The 23,578-nt window shown below is 37.3% G+C and overlaps 1 protein-coding gene across 2 annotated transcripts in view; it reads left to right on the top strand.

Moving 5' to 3' along the window:
* PCCA (propionyl-CoA carboxylase alpha subunit) overlaps positions 1–23,578 on the top strand; it is a 273,195-nt gene that overhangs the window by 24,948 nt on the left and 224,669 nt on the right. For both annotated transcript variants that reach the window (XM_021416023.1, XM_021416032.1), the window contains 2 exons: positions 20,189–20,302; positions 21,810–21,863. In XM_021416023.1, coding sequence (XP_021271698.1) covers positions 20,189–20,302; positions 21,810–21,863 — 168 coding nt within the window. The remainder of the gene's footprint in view (positions 1–20,188; positions 20,303–21,809; positions 21,864–23,578) is intronic.

The following is a 23,578-nucleotide window of genomic DNA, read 5'->3' as shown; positions in this document are numbered from 1 at the left end:
CATTGAGCAAGGTACCTCATAATGACAGAGTGTATCAGAAAATCTGAGATAAACAATGCCTTCTTTGCTTTCTCCTTCTCTGAGAGGATCCAATCCTAGACTCTCAGGTCCCTGGGCCTAGCTGCAGTACCAAGTGGAGTGAAAGATCAGGTAGGTATCAAATAAACAAAATGGACTTAGAAAAGTATGGGCTTGGGTGGGATGTATATGAGAGTTGAGGGAATGAGGTGATTTCAGTGAGAGACCACTGTCTTTTTGAAATGTCACAGTGTTGTGGGAAGTTCCCAATCAGGAGGAGGTAGTAACTGTTACACTCTTCTTCAAGAAAGAAGGATCCAGAGGACTACAGAAAGCCTTCTCTAGGAGGAGAGGTGGGTGGTGTGACCTTGTCCTGTAATATGAAAGATGAGGATGACTGAGAGCAATCAGCATGGATTTATGAGGGCAAATCATGCCTGGCTAATCTAGTACTAATTTTGATTTGATCAGATGCATGATTGAAACAGCAGTGGACATGAACTACCTTGGCTTTAGCAGGGCTCTTGTTAATGTCCTGTAGTATCCTGGTAGCTGAATTTGAGATTGTCAATGGTTTATGGGCATTCGATCCGGTTCCGTGATGAATGGGACGGGGGACCCACGGGCCCACGCCCTGGGAAAAGGGGAAAAGGGTAAGGAGATGGCCCTGAGGGCAAAGAACAGTGGCAACAATCTGAGGAGAAACAAACTAATTTACTAAATAAGATATCAGAATGCAAAACAACACACTATAATACAATATAATTACAATTTAAGCTGATAAATCCAATACAGAGAGAGAGAATGTCCCAAAATCAAGGTAGGCCTTACTCTACTACCGATGATAAGACGGCTGGAAAGTGAGGTGCTGCCAGGACAAGAGACGGGCGGGAAAAAGGAATGAGGTCTCGTGATCTGCAAGTTTTTATCTTTTCCCTCTGGCTGGAAATGGTAACAGAGGAGCAAAGTACCCTGGGGAATGTAGTAGTCCTTCTCTTCTGAGAACCAGGTACATACACTACATGATGTTATGATGTGGAATACCAATAACTGAAAATCATAAAACCATGACAGAGATACAGTCAACCTAGCTGAAAAGGAAATGAGTGCAAAAATTGGATCAGTTCTAGAGTTCCCTTCCAGCTGCAACCACAATTACTGTTTGCTCAGTGCTTTTTTTTTAAATGAAGCACTTTTAAACATGTGCCATCACTCTATGCAAGAAAAAGCAAAACATAGGATATGTAGTGTATTCATAAATTCTACGTATTGTGTTGTCACATGGACAAATACGCTTAGTCTGTAGTCTTTGGCTATCCAAAGCATAATAAAGCAGTCTTTTTTCACCATTTATAGCAGGCATGTCCAACCTGTGGGCTGCATGTGGTCTGGCACAGCTCGCAATGTGGCCTGCCCTCTGCTTGCTGCATCGTCATGGTGGTGGCTGTCCCCGACCCCAGGACACGGGGAGAGTGCAGTGCAGTGCTGACAAATAACATGGCACTAGGCTTAATTTGCAAGGAAATCATGTCAGTTTTCAAATACTACAATTTCAGAAGACATTATATGCAAAACATGCTGCCAAATTTGATGTGAATCAAGGAATGCTTTGTAAAGACAAAGTAGTGGAACTGAAAAAGTCTGCCACCTCAATAAAATCTTTTTAAAAACAGAAGTTAAAACTCAAATGGACTCCTGTAAAAGCTAGTTACTTAATAGTAGATTCCATTTCAAAAAAAGTCAAAACCTTTTACTGATAATGAGTTTTTAAGCAATGTATGGAAAGCATGGCAGATATAATGTGTCCTGATTTAAAAAAAAAAAGTTTCTAAAACCAGACTCTAGCCAGGAGAATTGAAGAAATAGGAACATCTATAAGGGGAGTAAAGCTGCTAATTTCAAATTTTATGCTTTGGTGATAGATGAAAGTACTGATGCTACAGATATGGCTCAACTTGCCATTTCCATTAGAGAAATGGCTTCTTTGGTGCCATTAAAAGACACAGTAAATCTCTTGATTTGTATGAAGAAGTAAAACTACATTAAAGGGATTTTCTTTAACCTTTGTCAGCATATCTGGTATAGATACTGATGGTGCTCTGGAGGTGGTTGGTTTAAAAAAAACAACAACAAAACTTATAAAATTAGTAGCAGATGATGAAATTACCAGCAACTCCTGTTTGATGAAATATCACTGCTTTGGACATAAAGAAAACTTATGTGTGAAAGCTTTGGAAATGTCATACAAATCATCATCAAAGCCGTGAATTTCATAAAGTGAAATGGATTGAATCATTGCCAATTCTAGGAATTCCTTAAACGTATGGATACTGATTATGGGGATCATCATTTAGTTTCCTGAATAAGGATGGCTAAGTCAGAGTAAAATGCTAAAAAGTCTTTGATTTGTAAAATGAAATCAAGTCAGTTATGAAATCAAAAGGAAAATTTGTGTCAGAATGGGAAGATGAAAAATGGGTCACAGATTTAGCATTTTTGGTGGATTTGACAGCTGATGGGAATGAGTTAAACATGTGTCTTCAAGGTGAGAATCAACTTGTCCGTGCTACATTTTAAACCATAACAGCCTTTGAAATCAAACTTAAATTATGAGAAGCTCAAATTATGGCAAATAATTTCATGCATTTTGATACATTGGCTAAACACAGTCCTGTGAAAAGCAAAAACTAGGCAGGCGTGCTTTCTGTTTTAATGAAGGAATTTGAGAGTAGGTTTCAAGATGTCAAAAAAAGTCATTTTTTTGGTGTACTTGTGACTCCATTTTCAATTCACATAAATACATCACCTCTGAATTTTCAAATCAAATGTACAGAATTGTAATCGGACATTCAACTCGAAGAAAAATTTGATCACGCCTCTTTACCAGATTCTTATAAGCCCTATCTTACCAGAGAGAAACATCCATCACTTCGCAATCGCTCGTCATTCATGTCATCGCTTTTTTGGTTGTATGTACTTTGGTGAACAGTGATTACCAAAGATAAATCACAGGAAGAGTAATATTTTATCAGAAATCTGACTAGTGCCTTGGGAACTCACTAAGAACTGCAACCACTGCCATCAAACCAGACTGATGTGTTAGTTTCACAAAAACAAGGTCCAACATCCCTCTAGTTATATGGTCTTGTTGCTCTGTTTTTTATTAAAAATAAAAAGTTATGTTACTTATTTATGTTACCTTTATATATTTTATATGCAGCCCTAGACGGTTCCTGTTTGCTCAATACAGCTCAGTCAAGCTGAACCGATGACTTATACCATCAAATTTGTCAAGATAATGAATGCCTCTTCTCAGATAATATTAATGTTTGTTGCAGAAGTATGGTGTAGTTCTTTGCCTGTGGGGTTTCTTAAAAACTACCTGTTGCCCTTGTCTATATTGTCAGTCTCAAGATCTGGGGAAGTATGTTTTCAGTTAGGATTTTTCTTGGCATATATAGATATCAAAATACTGACGCCATTCTAAGAACTTAAGAAGATATTAAGAGAGTGTATATATAAACATCCAGTTCTTCCTCTTAATTTTAATAAGAGTGTAAAACTTTGGGGAGGAAAAAAAAGCCCAGAAAGTTAAATAATAGCTATTTTTTTTTGTTGTTTTGTACATTGCCTTTCCTCTGTGATTTTGCTGATCTTTTGCTTCCTAGAAATACTCCTGAACCCAGGAAAAAAATTCGCAAGCATGGTTTTTGTTTGCCTTGTTTTTGCTTAAAACGTGGCAACAAGTACACAGTGTGAGATGGCTGCTGTTGGGGCTGCATCATGCCACTGTTTTAAATTCTTTTCTTGTTTGTTCTTTTAGGCTTTTCTGGGACATAGCAAAGGTGGTTACATTACCTGGTTAATGTTTGTGGTCAGTGGAGGTGAGAAGTTGATACTTGGAATATATGAGAGGCTAATCAGAATACAGTCTTCAGCATAGAAGAAACCCAAGCAAACCAAAAAACATTAACAACTACAAAACCAGCCCAGTGCGTCTTCCTTAATACTGCTTGCTTGTGTGTTTTTTAGTGGCTGAAAACCTTGAGTTTGCAGAAGGGAAGAGACTGTTGTTGAGGAATGGCCTATGGGCATTGTTGGTGGATAGGGCCAGATAGCAGTGTCCTGCATCTTGCCTTTCATAAAGGAAAGGAGCACAGCATGGAAAACAGCTGTGTTTGGGCAGTCCCACTGCTTGCCATGCTGACCTGCTGCTGTGACTTGAGAAACTGTTGTTGCTTTCTTCTCTTACACTTGCAGCAAGGTACTGCTTTTCTTGCTTATAACTTTAAGACAGATTGAAGCTTGGAACTTTTTATGTATGTAGTTGTGTTTTTTGTATTTAGTTGTGTTCTTTGTGTACCTTGTTAAATGTAAGATTTTTTTAGAACCACAGAAGCCACTGTAAAGTCTCCATTCTTTTAGTTTGAGAATCCATTTTTCTAATGCCACATGTGACACTTAATAAAGAATTTCCGACTTCAATTTGTATTCTGTAATTAAGTGCTGAATTCAAAGTCTTCAATTTACAAGGCTATAGTATGAATATGGATTCTGCTATTGTATTTTATGTCATTTTAAAGATGTCCTTTTGTATCTTTATCAATCCTAGCTTCTACTCTTTAAAAAAAAAAAAAGCTTCAGTGTTTTTAGTCATATTTAGTTGGTCTGTAGCTTTAAATGCCACTTCCCTCTATGTATAAATGTATAAGTATAATGTGGGGGGGATTTGTAGCTCTGTGAATGACATGTTTTTTAAAGGTAATAACTTGAATTTTAATGCTGAATCCAGTTTTGTATTTCATTTCTACTTGCTGAATGTTGTGAAGAATTTTTACAGTCAGCCTTGAATATGGGTTAAATTGAGTTTCAAGTGTTATTGTGTGTTGTTTTTCCCCAAGTGTCAGTGGAGCTCAGGATTGACAGATGAACTTGTAGGCTGTGAGCTCTGTGGTACTGATACTTGTTGACAGCAGTTTCCGAGCTGTTTTTTTTTTCCATAAGAGGAAATATCATAATTCTACTGCAAGTTAACTTCAGTAACTTAACAGGAAAAGGTATTTCTTTTGTAGGTGGTCTTACTTAATGGATTCAGCAAGTATTTTCCCTGATTCTAGAACTTGCTTCAATGCAAATCCTTTTTGGAGGTAATTTTCTTTTACAAGTTAGCCAACAAAACCAAAGATGTGTGTTCTTTGTGTGAGTTCTGAAAGTTCATTTTTTAAAATTAGGCTAGTGAAATTGAACAAAGAACTTGGCTGTGTCAAAAGATTTTTGTAAACTAATCATCGCAGCCCTAACACATGGAAATTTAAATGAAGTTTTTGATTTTAAGATATGCCTCTTTAAGAGAGTCTTATCTACTAGAATGTCATGTATTTCCACCAGCTGAACTAAAGCGTACAATCACTATTGCAATTTTCTGCCCTCCATAGATTTCTGGTGGTAAAGCTGCCACATTAATTAGCATTCTAAATTCACTTCGGCAGGCAGACATGCCTATGTATTCTTTGCCCCAATATTCTTTCCACAAAATCACATTTCTTGTTTGAATTTTACAATTTCAAGCAGTTAAGTCAACAGTGGCCTCGTCAAGGTGCAAGTAGTAAGACTGTATGCTCTTTAGGAAATAACTGTATTAAGTCTGGGATGAATAAGGCTGTTTCTGTTCTTAAGCTAAAGTGGAGAGTAACGCTTCCGTAGGAATTTCATCAGCGAGTAACTTTTCTAAAACTTGTCTGAGTTTCTCTCTTTCCTAAGAGTTCTAGTTCTGTAAACTAAGCCAGTAATGCTAGTTTTGTCCTCATCTAGTAGCCCTTCTCTAAATCTAGGAAGAAAGTACTGAGATTCCATTTAGTAGGGAAAAAAAATCCATCTTGCTCATAACTTTGCCTTACTTGATTTTCTAGGCATGATAGACTCTATGCTTCTTCGTTGTTTTTTGTTGCCCACAAATGTGGTGTTTAAACTTTCTGGGCCAAGTTGTGCCAGAGAGGTGAGGAAACTCGAGTGGGCACGCAGTTGCTGGTTGCTGCACCAAGGTGCCTGGGGTAGATGCCTGTATCATGAGTGCTTGGAAGAGCACTCTATGGCTCTGACTTGCATTGATTGTTGAATTTTCTTCAGTCAGAAAAATAAAATGGGATGTTAGAACAGTTATTTTTGTACTTTATTTTCCTGATTCCTCTTTTTTTGTTCATTCCTATAGCTTTCTCTACTCAATTTCCTTATTTTTGACTGAGTTTTTTTACTTAGTTTCTCTCCCTTTGGCACTTTTAACCACAGCCTGTAGTGACCGGACAGGGGACAACAGCTGTAAACTAAAAGAGGATATATGTAAATTGAATATTAGAAATTCTTCACTCAGAGGGCAGTGAGGCACTGGCACAGGTTGCCCAGAAAAGCCGTGGATGGCCCTGTCCCTGCAGGTGTTCAAGGCCGGGGTGAGTGGGACCCTGGGCAGACAGAGCTGGTGGAAGGTGTCTGTGCTGATGGTAAGGAGTGGGAACTAAATGATCATTAAGGTCCCTTCCAGTGTAAGGCATTCTGCGCATCTCTGAGTGGCTGGGTGAGTCTGTGAGCCATCATATTGTTGACTGTATGATGTGTCAGTCTGCAAGTTCACTGACAATGAATGTCTGATTTTGGGCATGGAAGTGGAAAGCGTTACAAACCTTGGAGTAGTTGTTCCCCTCCCAATTGCTCTATTTATGTATCTAATTAGACTTAGAAAGCTGAAGGAATGATGATATTAATTTAAAGTAGGAAAGAAGGTTACCTATTCTGAGAAAGCAGCTCTTACCAAGTCTTTATATTACTGCTTAATAGATTTTCTTTTCTGATTGACTACTTAAGCAGGAAAATTGCATCTATGAATAACTGCTTTCTGTTACAGACAAAGCAAACTTTGCCTATGGCTGTGAGTTTCAAAGCTAGTGTTACTTCTTTCAGAGCTCTGAATGTATTTATACTGTTTCAGAAAGGAGGATCCTTAAATTGAAAATGAACTCTGAAACTATAGGTTTATTCATTTTTTTTTTAAATTAATGAAACTTACTGGTTCTTGTCTTGCCCACCAAATGGCCTAATTTATTTTCTCTTGACTCCTCAAGATGAACAGTTTTGCTTTAAGCATGTCCTTTTCTGCCATCATATATACATATATTCATATATTTTACTATATGACATTTACTGTGTTGAAGCAAAGAGCCAACAAAATTCATGAAAATCCCAGAGCTGCATCTAACTCAGGTGGCCTGCTGTTTGAAATATGACTCCTGGTGTGTATTGTACTCTTAGCCCTAGGATTCAGTAATGAGATTGAGTGGTATCTTGTGTGAGCACTTCTGGATGATTGACAGTGAGGTGATGTGAATCATCATTTATCAGGATATTATCATGCCTACCCTTGATAATTTCTCCCTGCTGTCTGGGGAGGTGGTGAAGACAGATAGGACTTTGTGATGTCAAAGTAATTAGTGTGTGTTGGTTTCCAGCTGAACAAACTGGAAGCTAATGATCAGGTAAATGAAGATGAAATGCATTAGTGTAAGAAGGAAGGTGCAAGGACCTTGGGGAAGAGCTTATCAAAATTTCATGGGGGCTATTTGAATATTTGACAATGTATTTGTGCGGTTGCAAGCAATATTTAAAACTACTGAAGGATACTTCTGCAACGGTCTATTTACATGTCCTTTGTTGATATCTCTTCTAGTGAGAGGGTCAGCTCTAGTGTTGAGGGCGTCAGACTCTCCTGGTCTAAAGACCAGGATCTCCTTGTGACTAGACAGTACATTTCTAGGTAATAATGGCAATTTCAGTTAAATGATGTTAAGATTAGGAAAGTTGGGTTTTTCTGTGATGTTTTCTTCTCTCCCATTTAAAGAGGGAAAATAACCATAATGAAGTTTTCATATTTTTGACTCATGATCAACTCTTTCATATTCTCAAAGTATTTTAGAATTGCTTGCACATACATAAATATCTTAGCATGTGGACTTTGTAATGTAGTTGGTGATGCTGCAGCGGGTTCCTGATAATGTTTCTTGATGCAAGTTTTGAAAACGCTATGCGTGGATCATTACTGAAATATTTTTGAATTTAAAAAAAACAGCCCTTATGTGTAGGTGTGTACAGCTACAGTGATATTTTAAGTGGTGATAAATGCACACAATGAGGGGAGTGTAATTCTTTCCCTATACCGAGCATAGCCAGCAGCAAGTGTTCTGAAGGTTTCTGTAGTTAACTTTATCACGTGTTTACTTACTGCGAATTTTAATTAAATGATTGGAAAACTATCTGTTTCACATGCTTGCTTTTCAATGATTAAAATACTAATTTGCTTACTGCTATTTATCAATACACTTGGAGTGTCGATATGCCAGTCTCCCAGATACCTCCAAGAATAACATACCTTTGGCAGTGGGCAAAGCTTTGTAATTAAAGCCTCCTTATCTGCTCTTTAGGCTAGCTTTATGTACACAGATTTCTTCTCTTTTATTTCAGTTTAAGTTCTTTTTCTGCCTCTTATTTGGTGAAAGTGAGTGGGCTAGAATCCCTGGCAGGAATTTGTCCGTATTAATATGGCTCATCAGAGACATTATATTTAATTGGAGAGCCTGCGGTATAGTTGCAGGAGACTGAAGGGAATTATTTAGCATTAGCGTGGCTCGTCTGGGAGTTGTGCGCTAATCAAGGAGCTTGTGTGTTAACTGTAGGGATGATGGGAGTTATGACGATTATGACATGTGAGCACGTCTGTATGAGAACTGGACAGGCAATGAGTTAATCAAGAAATACATTAAATGGCTCCCATGCTGCTTCATTATTACTCTGCAGAGTGTCTGTCAGATTGCGTCCTTTAATGGGGGAAAGAATAAAATGCAGCAAATAAATGTCTGCGCCGGTAAAGTAAATACCATTTTTTTAACTACAAATAATCACCTTTTTCTCATATTTTTTGAAGTTGATGTTTGAGAGTGTTGTGTTGAAAAGAAATAAGTGAATACTTGGTCTGAAAAATGCATTGAAATGCCTCTCTGTTTTGCTCTTGTTTTATTTTCTTAAGCACGTGCTTTCAGTAAATATGAATTATTTCTTCCTTAAGATGTTAAAAACACCTGGTTAGATATTTTAAAAACTTTTACATAACTAGAAACAAATTTTACACTTGGATCTATTAATGTTAGCAATTAGCTTTACAGATATGTAAATGCTGATTGTTTTCCACTATCAGGATGATTCAAGCTTTGGAAAAAAACAAACAACAAAATGGAAACTAACCCTAAAGTGTAATGAATATTTGCATTCCAGGTAAAGTCAGCATAGTTAGAGGCATCCATTTCATATCTGTCATGAAATAGTTATGCTGGGAAGAAAATCCATCTTTAGAGGGGTTGAAACTGATAAACTCAGTTTAAAAAAAAAAAAAGTTGCCTAAACCCACAAACCAACTGGATTATATCTGTAGGCAAACTCATCCCAGGGCTGCTGGCCAGGTGAGCATCTGCACTTTTCCTGCTATTGTCAGCACTGCCAAATTTAATAAAACTTTCTAACAAACTGTGACCTTCATGTATTAACTTAATTAAAGCAGTATCATGGCTAGTACCCAAAGTGTTAACCTGTGGGTGGTGGTTATTGAAATCCATTATCTGTGGAGTCAGTATTAGTGGTCAGCAGCATCAGAAGTAAAACTGCAAGTCAGACCCTCCCTTGGGTGCTGTGAGCTCAGCAGGTTAAACTGTCAAAGCTTCTTAAAGGACTGATAGTTAAACCCCCTGGAATTATAGGTAAACCAATCATTTGCTGTCAGCAGGAAATATGACTTTATTTAGCAGGTTGGAGGATGAAAAAATGGTAACAGGAAAGAGGATTTAGACAGAAGCATCGTGTGATTTTGTGCAATTGCGCTATGTAGATTCCATGCAACTTGGGTTGATTTTCTTAATTCCAGGCTTTTTAATGACAGGAATTTATTTATATATAAACTTACTCCAGTGTCTTATAAAACTATACACATGGTTGAGGGTATCTGCTGAACTTGTAAATAATTATATTCTAAGTGAAGAATGCAAATGTTGATAACTTTCTTAAAAATGAAACAGTTGTCACTGTATAGAAACGGGCTACTCCTTTCCTTTGGTTTTGTGTAGGTGTTGTCGGTGTGTAATTCAATAGTCTTTTTTACTACATGAAGTATATTTAACATTAACCAACTGTATCATATAGAAAAACGTTTATTAAGCTATTATATAGAAAAATTATATAGGACTACTATATAGAGGAATGTGTTAATTTTAAGCATATGGGCTGCAAGTATGATCCTGTAATTGAATTAGTCTAATAGTGATGCTTCCCATATCTTCTAGTTTTTAATTCTTTTTTCAAAGGTGAGGATTGACAACATTTTACTTCCTACTTCTTAAATTCTTGCCTGAAAAAGAAAACTGTGGAAGTGATAGCATGTTGTAGAAGAGTGTGAAGTAGATGTAGGCAAGACTCAATGCTTTTTGCTGTAGTTCTGCTTACTGGAACAGGAACAATGCTAAAATTCGTGGTGGGGGTCAGCCTTGTAATGGCTGGTGAACAGTGCTCACTTGTATATCGAGACCCCTATTTCCTCAGTACAGTAAACTGTTGTTAGGCTGTTGAATGTGCTGAAATAACGTCATAAGATTACTGGGATGCAGTAGAGGCTAACACTCTGTCCTTGAATTGCCTTCAAATGAGGAAGTGTGCATCATAAGGAATCATCTGGGAAAATGGAAATGTGAGGGAAGCTTAAAAATGAATCAAAGGTTTTCTCAGAGTTGCGTTAAAGTCTTCACAGTTCGAGATGTAACTATTGCAGAGCTCTGAGGGATGAAAGCTATTTTTTGCTGTAAGGGAAATTCCTGAAAAAGCTTCTGTCAGGTGGTCAGAGTCAAACCACATGAAGTATCTGGTGTCAGCATCTGTGCCTTGCCCAGTGCTGACATTAGTTGTGTGAAAATTCTATTCAGACTGTAACATAAGGGCAGGAATGGGCAAAACCTTTAGTGTATGGGAACTGCTGAGTCATAGCCTGAACCAATGTTGAGCACCTGGAGGAAAGGCCCAGTCAGCCCTGGGAGCACAGGTGAAGGCTCCACCCCTCTTAGGCCTCTTTTAAGGTCTGACTGTCACTGAGGAAGGGTCTCTTTCAGGAGATCCCTCCTTGGTGGGAGCCTTTCCCTGCGATCCCGAAATCTTCTGGTCTGGGTGAGCTATCTACTTCCCTTCCCTTGTAGCACCTTGCTGTTGTGCTGGTCCTTCCACCTATTTTGTGACACCTTTTCCATCCATCTTTGTTGGTCCCTCTGATCACTACAGTGATTACTGGGGACAGTCCTTATGCTTTTGATAAGCCAACTAGTTGTCTATAGACACAGCACAAAAACAACGCTTCTTCAGGTGTACTGATATCCACTTCCTTACTGTTGTCTTGATGTATGGGTGCTACGTTCAGCATTGTGGAATATAAACATAGAAATTCTGTGTAAGAATGGAATGGAGGTTGGTATGGTCATCTAATGAACTATGGTAGATGCCTATTTGCAAATGTTTCCTTGTAAGATTAAAAGGAAAAATAACAACTTTTATTCCTTTTCAAGATAGAAAAGGAAGATAGAAATACTTTTATGCTGCATCTACCAGTCAACTCTGGAACTCCTCATCCCATAACTTGTTGTTTGTGTACATATTATATGTAACTTATCCTGCTGGTTTCAAACACTGACAGTCTTTGTTGATAGGCCTTTTAACTTAAGTGAGGGCTATGAGTTTGTGGTGGGTGATGGTTTTATAACAGAGTGCTCTGTGTTTTCTTGCTGTGTCTGTTATAACAAGCCCAAGTGTCTGTCAAACAGTTCTCATGGATTACACTTCTGGAATTGGCAAGGATGATAGCTTGCTAAAATACTTTTTTTGAAAGGTAAGTCTATTCTGAAAAGTTACTTAACAGGCAGGTTTCAGGGGATTTATGGCTTACTGTTTTCTGTAAGTTTGTAGCACAAGCATGCTTTGTGATTTTTCTCCATTACTCAGCTTTTACAGTATTCATCTTGACACCTGTATTTTGGATTCTCAAAGCTGCCTTATTTTGAATGAACATAAGATTTCTGAAGGTGGAAAACTTTGGACAGGTTTTACATTGAATAACTTCTTCCAAGTTGTCTCAGAATGTCAGGAATAATGTTAACAGTGTCAGAGAAGTAATGTTTTTATCTCTATGTCTGCTCTATTAGTATATATGTGGAAATAAAAATACTGCATGGATATGAAGAAAACCTTTTGTATTTTAGCGAATCTTTATTGAAAGTTTCAGGATTCCTGAAGTACTCGACATTCATCTCTGACATATTACTTGGAAGTCGTCTTTTATGAATTATTTGACAGTTTAGATCTAGTTTTATATTTTGTCTTAATTTCTCTACATCCAAAGTATTTCTAAAAGGACTGATTGTGCTCTCCTGTCCCCTTTGGTTCTTTCATTGCATTGAATCCAATGACCATGTAGCTGCAAGATGGTTTAACTTGCTGATCTGCCAAAAGGTTCCTTTCCCTCCCCCTTAGAGTACTTCTCCACTGGATCTGTTCAGGTAGTTGATCTCTTGGTGGCACTGTAATTGCTAGAGCTGAATGTGGTGGTAGCTAGGGGTGGGATCATCCTTTGAGTGGCAACTTATATTTGCGTAAAGTGAGGCTTACTGTGAAACTTCATTCGTGTCTCAATATATGGTTCGTCTTAGGCCAGAACTTAGTCCACACTGTGAAGGGCTTGATTTACTACAGAGTCTGTATTTTGCATTTCTGATTATTTGTGTTAGTACTCCAAATAATGTTCCAGAGCGCATTGCCTTGAGTGACACTAATGTCTGTACTTTACGGTTACATTTCTTTTAAAAATGGTTGGGTAGTTGAAATACCAGGTAGCTGTGAATTTCACCTTGCTGTTTTTATTAGCTGTTATCTCAACCCTAGGACTGATTTCAGGGATCCCTCACTTGATTACCATCTTTAGGTTCTGGAAGCAACTTCTGCAGTCTGTCTTTGCGAGTAAGCAAATTTAGACATTGGACAGGGGCCTCATCTGAATGGCTGTGTACTGTATTTGTGTATCTGAAGGACAACTCTAAACTAAGCTGAAAATCTGAGATAGAAGCATACTACTAAAACATACTTTGTGTTGCTTGGTATGATTCAACTTCTAAATCCTGTATGTCTGCTTGATGTTGACTAAAACAAGTGGAAGCTGTGATATAATCCAACTACTTCATTTTGCTAGAATTTCAATAGCAAACCAATTGCTATTATAGAGTATTAAAAAGAAGAGTTGTAGTCTACCACAGTGGATTCCTAAAGCTTAAAGCATATTTTCCTCAACGAGAAAAGCTTCTTGAAGAGAAGTATTTATGCTTGTTTGGTTATTTGCAGATAGACTCAATGGGCAGAAGAGAGCATGCTTAAAGAGCAGTTCTTCTGAATTGAAGTCTGTAGAGATGAGCTTTCCTAGAGAAGTTCCAGAAGAACATGCTGTAGAGAGAACCGTCGTATCTTTAATGTTCAATGTCTGGGAAAAAGAAGTCTTCTTTTTATCAACCTTAGTACATTCGGCTGCCTGGATCTGGCTAAACTTCAGTTCTATAGTCTTAAGATTTATACGAGGCACACTGAGTTAATAGTTCATAGCCTTTACACTTTTGAAGGGTAAAACTCCAAATAACCATTTGCAATAAAATTATTATGGGGAAGCCTTCTTTTCCATCAGTTTTCTAGAAGCATGCTTTACTGGAATGTTATCTGTCATAGAATGAGTATGTAGGAAAACGCTTTAGGAGCCAAAGCAATTCTGGAAAATTCTCTCCTCGATTTCTGTCTGTAATGTCTGTCAGACTTATGACACTTTCTTGCTAATCCCAAAAATGACAACTCAGTTTTAAAGCATCATTGTGTGATAGCCTTCGTGTGGTCTGTTTTTCACAGTCCTGGTCATCAGGCCTCGAGATGCAGTGGGGAACCTGCTCCTCTTGATAGCATCTCTGTCAAGATAAGTGTGCGTGTATCTTTTCTCATGGACAATGAAGTTCCAGAGCTCTATTCATGGACGAGAAAATTTTGATTGTGTTTTCTTCTTCTAGGGTTATAAATCACACTTACTCATAAGACTGAACAACCGAGAATCTTTTTGTCTTTAGAAGTGCGTGCTCTCGGTCTTAATTAAGAACTCAGCGTTCCTTGCCTCATTGGTGTCTCTTCTTTTGAGGACAGTTGATTTCAACTTAGGCCACTGAAGTGTCACATAGCTGTGTTTGTGGACCATCAATTAAAAAAAATAGAACCAAACAACAAAACCTGAAAACCAACAAACAGGCTTACAGGAGCATCTACTTATGCTGACTGTTGGATGTTCTGTATACTTGGATAATTTTTTGTGTAGTTTTTTTTGAAATGCTGAGTTAAAATAAATGTGGCAAAAATGTGACATTTATGGGATTTATGGCTTTCACAGTTCTGCTTTTCATGCAGTCAGAAATGTTTTCATTATTTCATTTTAGGGTTAAATGTCATAATTGTGTGTCGGTATTTCTTTGCAATAGCACTTTAAGGACTGTGAGTACCACACACTTGCTATGTGCACAGATTTGTCGTATTCCATTTTAGTGTGAAATTAAAGACAGGTCTAAAAGTTGTGTATTTTTGGCAAAGCAGTGAATTTGAACCTTTCTTTGCATCTTTTTGATTTTTAAGTTGACTGTTCAATGCCACAAGGTTTTTGTTCTGTTTTGTCTCTCTTTTGGCATTAGGATTGGCAAGATTTGAGGTTGTTGCTTTTATTTCATTTTATTTTTTGCTACCCTTAGAAAGGATTTACTCATTAGCCCTATTTTATAGGTTGAGCTAATTGTGGTTTGTCTTGCTGAGTGGTGTTATGCAGTTTAGGTCAATTAAGTGAATCCATTTATACCAACAGTTGTCGTTGCAATGTGTAGTATTGGTTTGAGCTATAGAAAGACGTGTTTGATTAGATTTATTTGCCTAGACAATGGTTGAGATCTTATCTAATGTACCAAACATTAATTGTTTTTTCTTTAATTGCTTCTTACATTTGATTAACATTGTATATATACATGTATTACAATTTCACTGTCTATGAATTGTGGAACAGTACAGAAAAATTGGGGAAAATGCATCTTGTAACCTAACAAAACTGTGTCTGCTGTGTGAATTACCAACTTGTATTGAGACCTGGGGATGCATAGAGTGACCTATCCTGAAAACCTGGGCATCATGGAGTCCCAGACATTCTTTTTCCTTAGCGATGAAGGGAACGGGGGAGTGTGTGTGTGCCTGTGTATATGTGTTAATTAGGCATTTACACTGGAGTAAATGGCGTCTGTCACACGGTAAATATCAGAAACTGCTGAAGTGTATAGAATCATCTGTGAAAACTGTGCAGGTGGTATTAAGCACTATGTTAGGAAACGTGTAGATATCTTTGTTCTTCTACTGGCTCATGTGAAAATCAGCTTTGTTTCTTGCAATTAATAGACGAAAATCATTATAAAACCCATCCCCCAGTTTGTATGAAGAACTTTCTTCGTGAATCAGATCCTTAAAGTAAAAGCTCTGGAGTTGTTGAATAATTATAATGCTAAGAATCTGTAAATTATTCCAGTGTCTTTCACTTTATAGATTTTGCATGCACTGGTAATGTTTTGAAGTGCTTTACCTTAGCATTGTGCTGTTTGTACATATATACTCTTGCCTCTATTTCTTTACCAAAACGCCTTTTTTGTTGTAAATGCTGGGAGCATGTATACTTGCATGTAGTACAGGTTTCAGCTAGCAATCTGAAGCAACTGGATGATTGTTGGCAAAGGTTACCTTAATTCTACTGTGTTAAACAGAGCATCTCTATGAGTGCTACTAAACTATTACTTTCTATCTCTCTAAACGATTATTTGAGATACAGATTTCATGAGGAGAGTGCTTCACTAGTTTTCAGAGTATGTCTGGGCAAGAGAATGTGCTACTGTCAAATGAGTACATGTGCCGCCCTCCAGGGTAAAGGAGTGCTAACGTAGTTGTTGTAACTTGGGTACTCACTAGCTCTAGTTCAGTGCAGTCCTTCTGAACTGGGTTATCTCCTGTGAAGTAAGTATTGGTACTTTGGTGGTGTTTATATCCAGTGTTTGGGGTTCTGGGATAGGATATGATACCAAAATCTGTGCACCATTCCCGATTTACCAGTCCTGCTGTTATACTGAAACAGAATCTCCAAAGCCTATCACTGCTACTGTTTTCACTTCATTGTAATTACCACCCTGAGAGCTGCTGCTGCTGCCTGGAACAGTGCTTGGAACCAATCCTGGATGAAAATGGTTGGATAATTGCCCTGACAAACTATTTAGGTACCTGTTTCCTAGAAATGCAAAGAAACATACCTGTTTAAGTGTAAAGATGTGGTAGGACTAGTAGGTCAGGTGCCTGAACCATGAAGGTGGCTCCCAGACCTAAACTAGCTGAGAAGCAAGTGGCCATTTTGGTGCGGTTTGCTTAACAAGATTATTGAACTTGAGCTAGTTCTTGTTTCTGTACGCGGTCATGAATTGTGCACTAAAATCACTGTTGCGTTTCAAATTGTGGCCGGGTGTTGTGTTGTTTAGTCATACTGATGAACTTGAGTTCAAAAGTAATTGTGCTACTAAAGAGTATTCTTTCTAATGAATACTCTTGGACTCCTTGTTAAATCAAGAGTACTGTAGCATATTTGTCATAGAAGGAGAGCTGAGGAGGCTTCAATGGGGTGTTTAGGTGTTCAGTACAGGTTAGGATTTAGATTCCTAAAGGTGTAACAAATGATGACTCAGTAGCTTTTGGTCAACCTTTTGTCTTCTGTCATTATTGCAATGTAATTAGTTCTTATTAAATATATTTCAAATCTAAAACTTCTACAGAAATTAAACTGCTCTCTGCATGACTGAGTCGTCCTTTAGTTCTTTATGTTGTGTAATGTAACAGGTCCTTGTAGTTGTTTGAAATACATCTTTTGAGGCACAGGTAGCCCAATATAACAAAAATTTACAGTGTAAACCATTTAGTACTTTTAGGTTTGTGTGCTTTTCCAGCCTTTGTTGGTATCCATTCATGCTTGAGATTGTATGGTCAATTCTAATATTTATGAAGGAATTGTGTTTCTTCAGAAACCTCCTGGGACTCGCTTCTTTGTCTTGTTGACATTATTTTTCTAAACTGGAACAGAAAAGGGAAAAATTATTCGTCTGAGATGTTAGCTGTCATAAGCTAGGGACAAGTTCTGAATACATAGGATTGTGTGATTTTTTTAAATCAAGTATTTAACCCTTATGTTTGAAAGTAAACACATTGCAAATTTGTAATACTTGGAGAAGGGGAGTTAATGGATTCTTTGGGTGGCCTAAAAATATTGCATTATTGTAACTTAATTCACACCGTAATTCTTTTCCCGGCAGAAAACTGAAGGATTCAGCTGTCATTTAGATTCAAAAGATGGCTTTTGTAATGTTTACCTGTAATTATGGTTGGTTAGTATGATTACATTTCTATATACTATGCTGTAAATTCTGTAGTGTGTTTGTAGTACTTGTCATGAACTGCAGTGCATTATAAAAGAAATGAAAATGAAATATACATTTAAAGGTGGAAATCCTTGTAAGGAGGTGACATCCACTGAGGAAAAAACATCTTGCTTTCCAGATTATGTGTGAACTGGTTTAATTGTATTTACAACAAGTCAGTATGGAAGTTCCAGTGGGAGCTGCTCTATGGAACCTGAAAATCTGAAGGTTTTGAACTAATGGGGAGAAACTAAGACTTTTTTTGTCACACAGAACTTTGCTTCGTGCTGTGGCATTGTATCAGATAAAGTGATTGTAATATGGCTACAGTTTTGTTATGTCCGTGTGTGGTATGTTAGGGTGCCTGCAAGGGTAATTCAACAGTGAACTACAGAAGACACTAAAAACATGTGGTTATTTAGATAAGGAGAAATAGATTTACCAGGTGGAAGAGGAACGTGGAGAAAAGTCAGAACTGCGGAACTGAAGTAACAAAACACTGGAAGAGGGGAAGAAGATGGTGGAGGGAAAGCACACAAGGCTGTTCTGAGGAAATTTTATGAATCAATGGTTTTACAATATCTTCTGTGGCTACTTTTGGTTCTAGTAGGACCATCGTGGGGGGTGGGGGTGGGAGCGCTTCTCTCGATGCTTAAAAATAGGGAATAAATTATAACAGCTTATGTAAGGAAACTTCTGTTCCTGTAAAACACATGCTTAACTATGCTTAAGCTTGAATATTTTTGTTCAGACACGTAAAAAAAAAAAGTTGAATAACAAGAGTAAATAAAGGTATCCAAGGGCCATGCTGTTTCTTGTACTCAATACTCCAGGAAGCATAGCAGACAGGTTAATTCTGCTACCATTTAATCAAATGTTGAATTATTAACTTAATTTGACAAGGTGTTCTTATTATAAAGCGTTAAAATCCTGCTGCATGATTGTCTGTGCTAGTGCTTAGGGTTTTTGGTTTTGCTTTGTTTATAATGTGAAGCGAATGCTGTAGTAATAAAACCATTATCGCTTCAAAGATACCTTAATAACTAAAATGTGAAATACGTGGAGATTCCAGGTGGTTTTGTGCACTCAGAGCTGCTGAATTGGATGCGTATTTGTGTATCTATATAAGAGATGCACCCAGAAGAGTGCTAGAAATTTGGTGACAAGTTAATGTTTCTTTCTGGTGTTGGGATTAACTTTTTGCAAGGTATAGGGAAAAAGTCAATAAAAATGAAGAATGAGAGTGAATGCTCACAAGTGACTTAATAGATGTAATTTTTCTTATACGCTACCTCAGTATTTATTTCTCATTGTGTTATTCAAAATTGCTTGACTACTGCTTGACAGTTTCTAGATACTTTTATTTTTCCGGCCTTATCTTTTTTCTGAGTGAACCAACAGCGTATAGGGCCTACAGTACTTCCAACCTTAATATATTACACTGTCAACCTTTGTGCTACTTCTGAATAAAATTGTTGTTCACAAAATATTTTAAATGTTGTGTATGTTAAGATTCACTTTATGAAAAAACATCACTTTCAATATATTCTCTTTAGCATGCTGAAGATGATATAAAGTATTTCATAAAATAACAGATTCAAAATTGGTAAGCATTGAAATGTTCAACTATATAGTGACATTCTTACTAACAGCTATATAAATCTTATACAGGTTAAACAACGGCATGCTTCTTTTAAACACATACTAGATGAGAGCTTACAATAGGAAAACAAAATGAGAAACTGATTTTTTGGGGGATCTGTGTGTATCTTAATTTATAAGGAAAAATGTAGGTAAGGCATGTTTAAGAGCAGTCTTAAAGTATTGTAACTTTGATTCCCAAATGTTTGAATGAGTTCTAATTTCTTCAAATCCAGCTGTTTCATTATTCCTGGTAAACTGTTTATCATTTTTTTTGGTATGATTTAGATTTGACTATAAAAATGTTTGACAAATGCATATAAATTAGGATACAGTGGATCAGGAATCAAACATGAGCCTGCTTAAATAATTCTCAAGATTTTCTGGTTCACGTGTAGTGATATTGAACTCTTTAGTCTTAGGCTTTAATTTGTGCATGGTGCTGACCTGATGCTGTGCAGGGACACTCGCTGCATCCCTTCATTCAATTCACTCTAATTATCCCCAACTTCCTGGGGAGCCTGCTTAGAACTGGTCATGAATGTTTGTTATTAAGTATTAAGAAACTAGACTACCCTGGTTACATGTAACAAAGTAGTTTTTAGTCTGAATTTACATATAGATGATCAGTATAGGAAGCTGAAATTAATTTGCCATGATTTGATTTACCCAAATTCAAAATAATACATTGGAATAAAACATCTTGACAGTGGCTTAAGGTGGGAGTTAAATGAGATTGAATGTTATTGTATGAGTTCTTGTATGTCAGTGTTGGTAACTTCAGTGTATGTTTTAGAGTGGTTATGGTATGTAAATTATCCTTGAAACAATCGAATTTGTGTGCATATTTCAGGATGACGGTAATTATTTTTGCTGGGAGCATCTGTTAATGTGGAATATTCCCTCCTCAGGTTCATGTTAAAATGGCGGATGAAGCTGTCTGTGTTGGCCCAGCTCCCACCAGCAAAAGCTACCTCAACATGGATGCCATCATGGAAGTCATTAAGAAAACCAGGGCCCAAGCTGTGAGTCTGAATGAGTCTATCTGCTGCAGCTGTTTCATATATAGAAAGCAGAAAAGCCAGAGTTTGTATTTTTTTTAAAGGTGTGTGTGTGTGTGGGGGGAAGTGATTGAATATGCGATTCCAGTTAGTTCATGTCACATGAGTTAAATGTGTCCGAAATCGCTACTGGAAATCAAAGGCTTTGTAGCATCTGGCAGCACTGGTTGCTGATCCTGCAGGTGGCTGCTGGATTCAGCTTTCACACCAGGGAGCAGCTTCAGTTCATTTCCAAATTTGCTGGGGGAAAAAAAAAATCCCAATTAGTTTTGAGCATTAACCCTTTATATGCCATAATGACTTTTTGAGTGTTTTACAAAGTGTGTCCGAAGAAGGCTTTTGCTTAAACTTGGTTTGAAGCAGTTTTTGAATTAAAGAATGTCTTATTTGCAAGAAGGGGTATTCTGTAATTACTTGTTTCAGAATGTTTACAGAGTGCACATCAGCCCATATTTACTCACGTAAGCTGTTCTGCTTTTCTCCCTTCAAACTGGCCAGAGATTCAAAGCTTAACAGGGATCCGCTGGAAAAACGAATGCGTAGTCATGTTCACAAATCTAATGTTCTTTGTAATGTCAGTGAAACAAATGTATTATTCGGAGCTACTCTAAACAGCATTTTTAAAGTAAAATTTGATGGCTGTGTTTGAGCAATGCTAATTACTGTGGAATGGTTGGGAGAAGCATTGTAATTTCTTTCAAAGTAGATGTTTTGGTGTGATGCTTTTAGGGGCCCAAAACTTCCCTGTAAAGAAAATGACTGTTATGTCCTTCACTCTGAGTTTCTGAAAGTAGAATGCAGTTGTTTACTGTCTTTAAAAGAGAGTAGTAGCTTATACTTTGTGTACTTTGTCTGTTGGAGTATATTGGATCAACAATTTCGTGAGTTGCAAAAAAAAAAAAGAAAAAACCAAACTTCACCACAGTCCTTTCAAGCAATTAAACAAGGTGTATTTTAGGGTATGAATAACAAATTGGGCAAGTAAGAATGCATTGCTTACACTAATGATACAGTAAATACTGTTCTCCAGCAAGGATGGTTAGAGGTAGGAGGCTTATGACTGTGGACCTTAAGACCACTGTTGTGATCAGAACTAAAAAGTATTTCGAATGAAGAGTACTTTGTAGTGTTATTGAGAAGAGTATGTGTGAGTATGTTATATAGAAGTCTGCTGTGATGTTAGTGTGGCAAAAGGGAGTAAAAAAAAGAGGAAAAGTCTGAAGTGAGTGTGGTAGTCTCTCTGCGAACAGCCCCTTTCTCCGTGATCAAGTAAGGAATTTTTGTTTCAGAAAATGCAGCTCAACCTGTGGGTTTTTACACCTTGACTCAGGACAGCTAAATCAGCTATTTCAACTAATTTAAATGCTTGGTGGTCTGTTTCACCTTACTGGTATCTAAAAGGTGGTGGTAAACTTGGTGCCTGTCTTCAGAGGTCGGTGAGCTTGAAAATTTCTTGGTTTTGTTTTTGAAGGTACACCCGGGATATGGATTTCTTTCAGAAAACAAAGAATTTGCCAGACGTTTGGTAAGTTACCCTTGTTTGCTTGGATGTGAAGGGTAGATGTGAAGAGTGGCATATGTTCATTCCAAGGTATCTGAGGAATCAAGGTACTTGTTTAAGGCAGATTTAAAGGATACATGAAGACAGGGTACTTCATATGCCTTCTCTGCATGTGGATTTTTTGCATTTTATGGGTGCAGTTGCAGCCTTTGCCTGTTTGTAAGAGCTGCACCAAGGATATAGGAACCTCACTGTTTTCACTTTATGTCTGTACTGTTTGAGCCTTCTCTGTAAAACTGAGTCACTGAAATGATCTAGGTTCAAAGTATTTGTTTTTAAATTATTGTTTTGGTGACTACTAGCACAGCTGGTGAACTGCTGTATCAGCAGCCCTGAAAAGGTGCTGAACTGCACTTTCAGGATGGAGATAGCAAGCTGCTTAAAAACTGGCTTCTGTGCTGGAAGTCGTGTATCATAAAACTGCATCCTCTGAAAGGACCAAGGAGGGTGCTGTTCTCACTTCACGTTTGAATTGATAATTTTTTTATTCATGATCTCCTTATTTCAGTGGGTTTTTTACATATCACAGGAACTGATATATTTTACTGATTTCCCCAAACTCATCCCCCTTGCACAATTCTGGAAAAAAAAAATCATTTTTAACAGGTATAAGAGAAATTGGTTACTGTTTTTAAGAATAATTTTTATCTTTCATAGTTCAAGGTAGAAACACTGATAAGGAATGTGCTTCTGTGAAGCTTTTGTGAGATATTTCTTCTGTTCATAGCATTTGTAGAGTAATTCTTGTTTCTGCGTCTTCCTTTACTACATCCCCTTCAGCTCAGGCTCTATTTGTAGTATAGACTGTTAGAATTTAGTTGGTTCTTTGGTGTTAGTTAATATCACGAACTCACCAAGTGAACTATTAGGGAATTAAATCTCAAATTTTTTTTTGCTTCTTAGTGGCCATGTTTTTTAGAATCAAACAAACAAGAAAAAACAATGTAGAGTCTCTGCGTCCTGTTGGTTGCTGAGTGGTGTTAGTGTTCTGTTAAACTGGAAAGGAATTTAAAACACTTGGCATTTTTCAGGTTTTAGCAGATCTAGGATAATCTCCTACATGTTATTTTAATATTGTTTAACAGTTTTCTCTGTATTACTTCATGTACCAGGGCCTCTTTTTTTGAGGGAGGATTCCTGGTTCAATTTATAAGTGTTCCCCCTGGGTTGCACCAGCATGGTAACTGGCTTCCGTTGGCAGTTCCTGGGGGAAATTAAAAAAAAAAAAAGTGCTAGATCGTGCTATTATGTGGTATATTTTTGCTGCCAAACTTTGAAATTTGATAGCTATTACTTCAAACTGGGCATACTTCCTAGTAATCTGGTTATTATTTAGTGATGTAAATTACAATATTGTTGACATGACAGTCTGGAACAACTTTTTTTTGCAAGACCAAGTAGAAACGAAGGAAGGACACATTCCTATAGATCCCCTCCCCCTTCCTTCTAATCTTTTCACTCAAATGCTTTAATAGTGACTACGTTATTTCAGGAATTCACTAGAAACGCTTTCACATTTGGATTGCTATGGTCTCAAAGTAGTTTCTAAATAAATTTCACAAACTTGATGTGTTTTGGTCCCTAAAAATAGAATAAAACAAGCAAGTTCTGCTTTGCTTTGTCAAATGCAGTGTTTTAAGTCTCAATTAAGTCATAACCATGCTTCCCTTCATGTCAGT

Source organism: Numida meleagris, chromosome 1, assembly GCF_002078875.1.
Source record: "Numida meleagris isolate 19003 breed g44 Domestic line chromosome 1, NumMel1.0, whole genome shotgun sequence".
In the NCBI taxonomy this organism is placed as follows: Eukaryota; Metazoa; Chordata; class Aves; order Galliformes; family Numididae; genus Numida; species Numida meleagris.
Note: the sequence above shows the minus strand (reverse complement) of the source record. Positions and strands in the feature narration are given on the sequence as shown.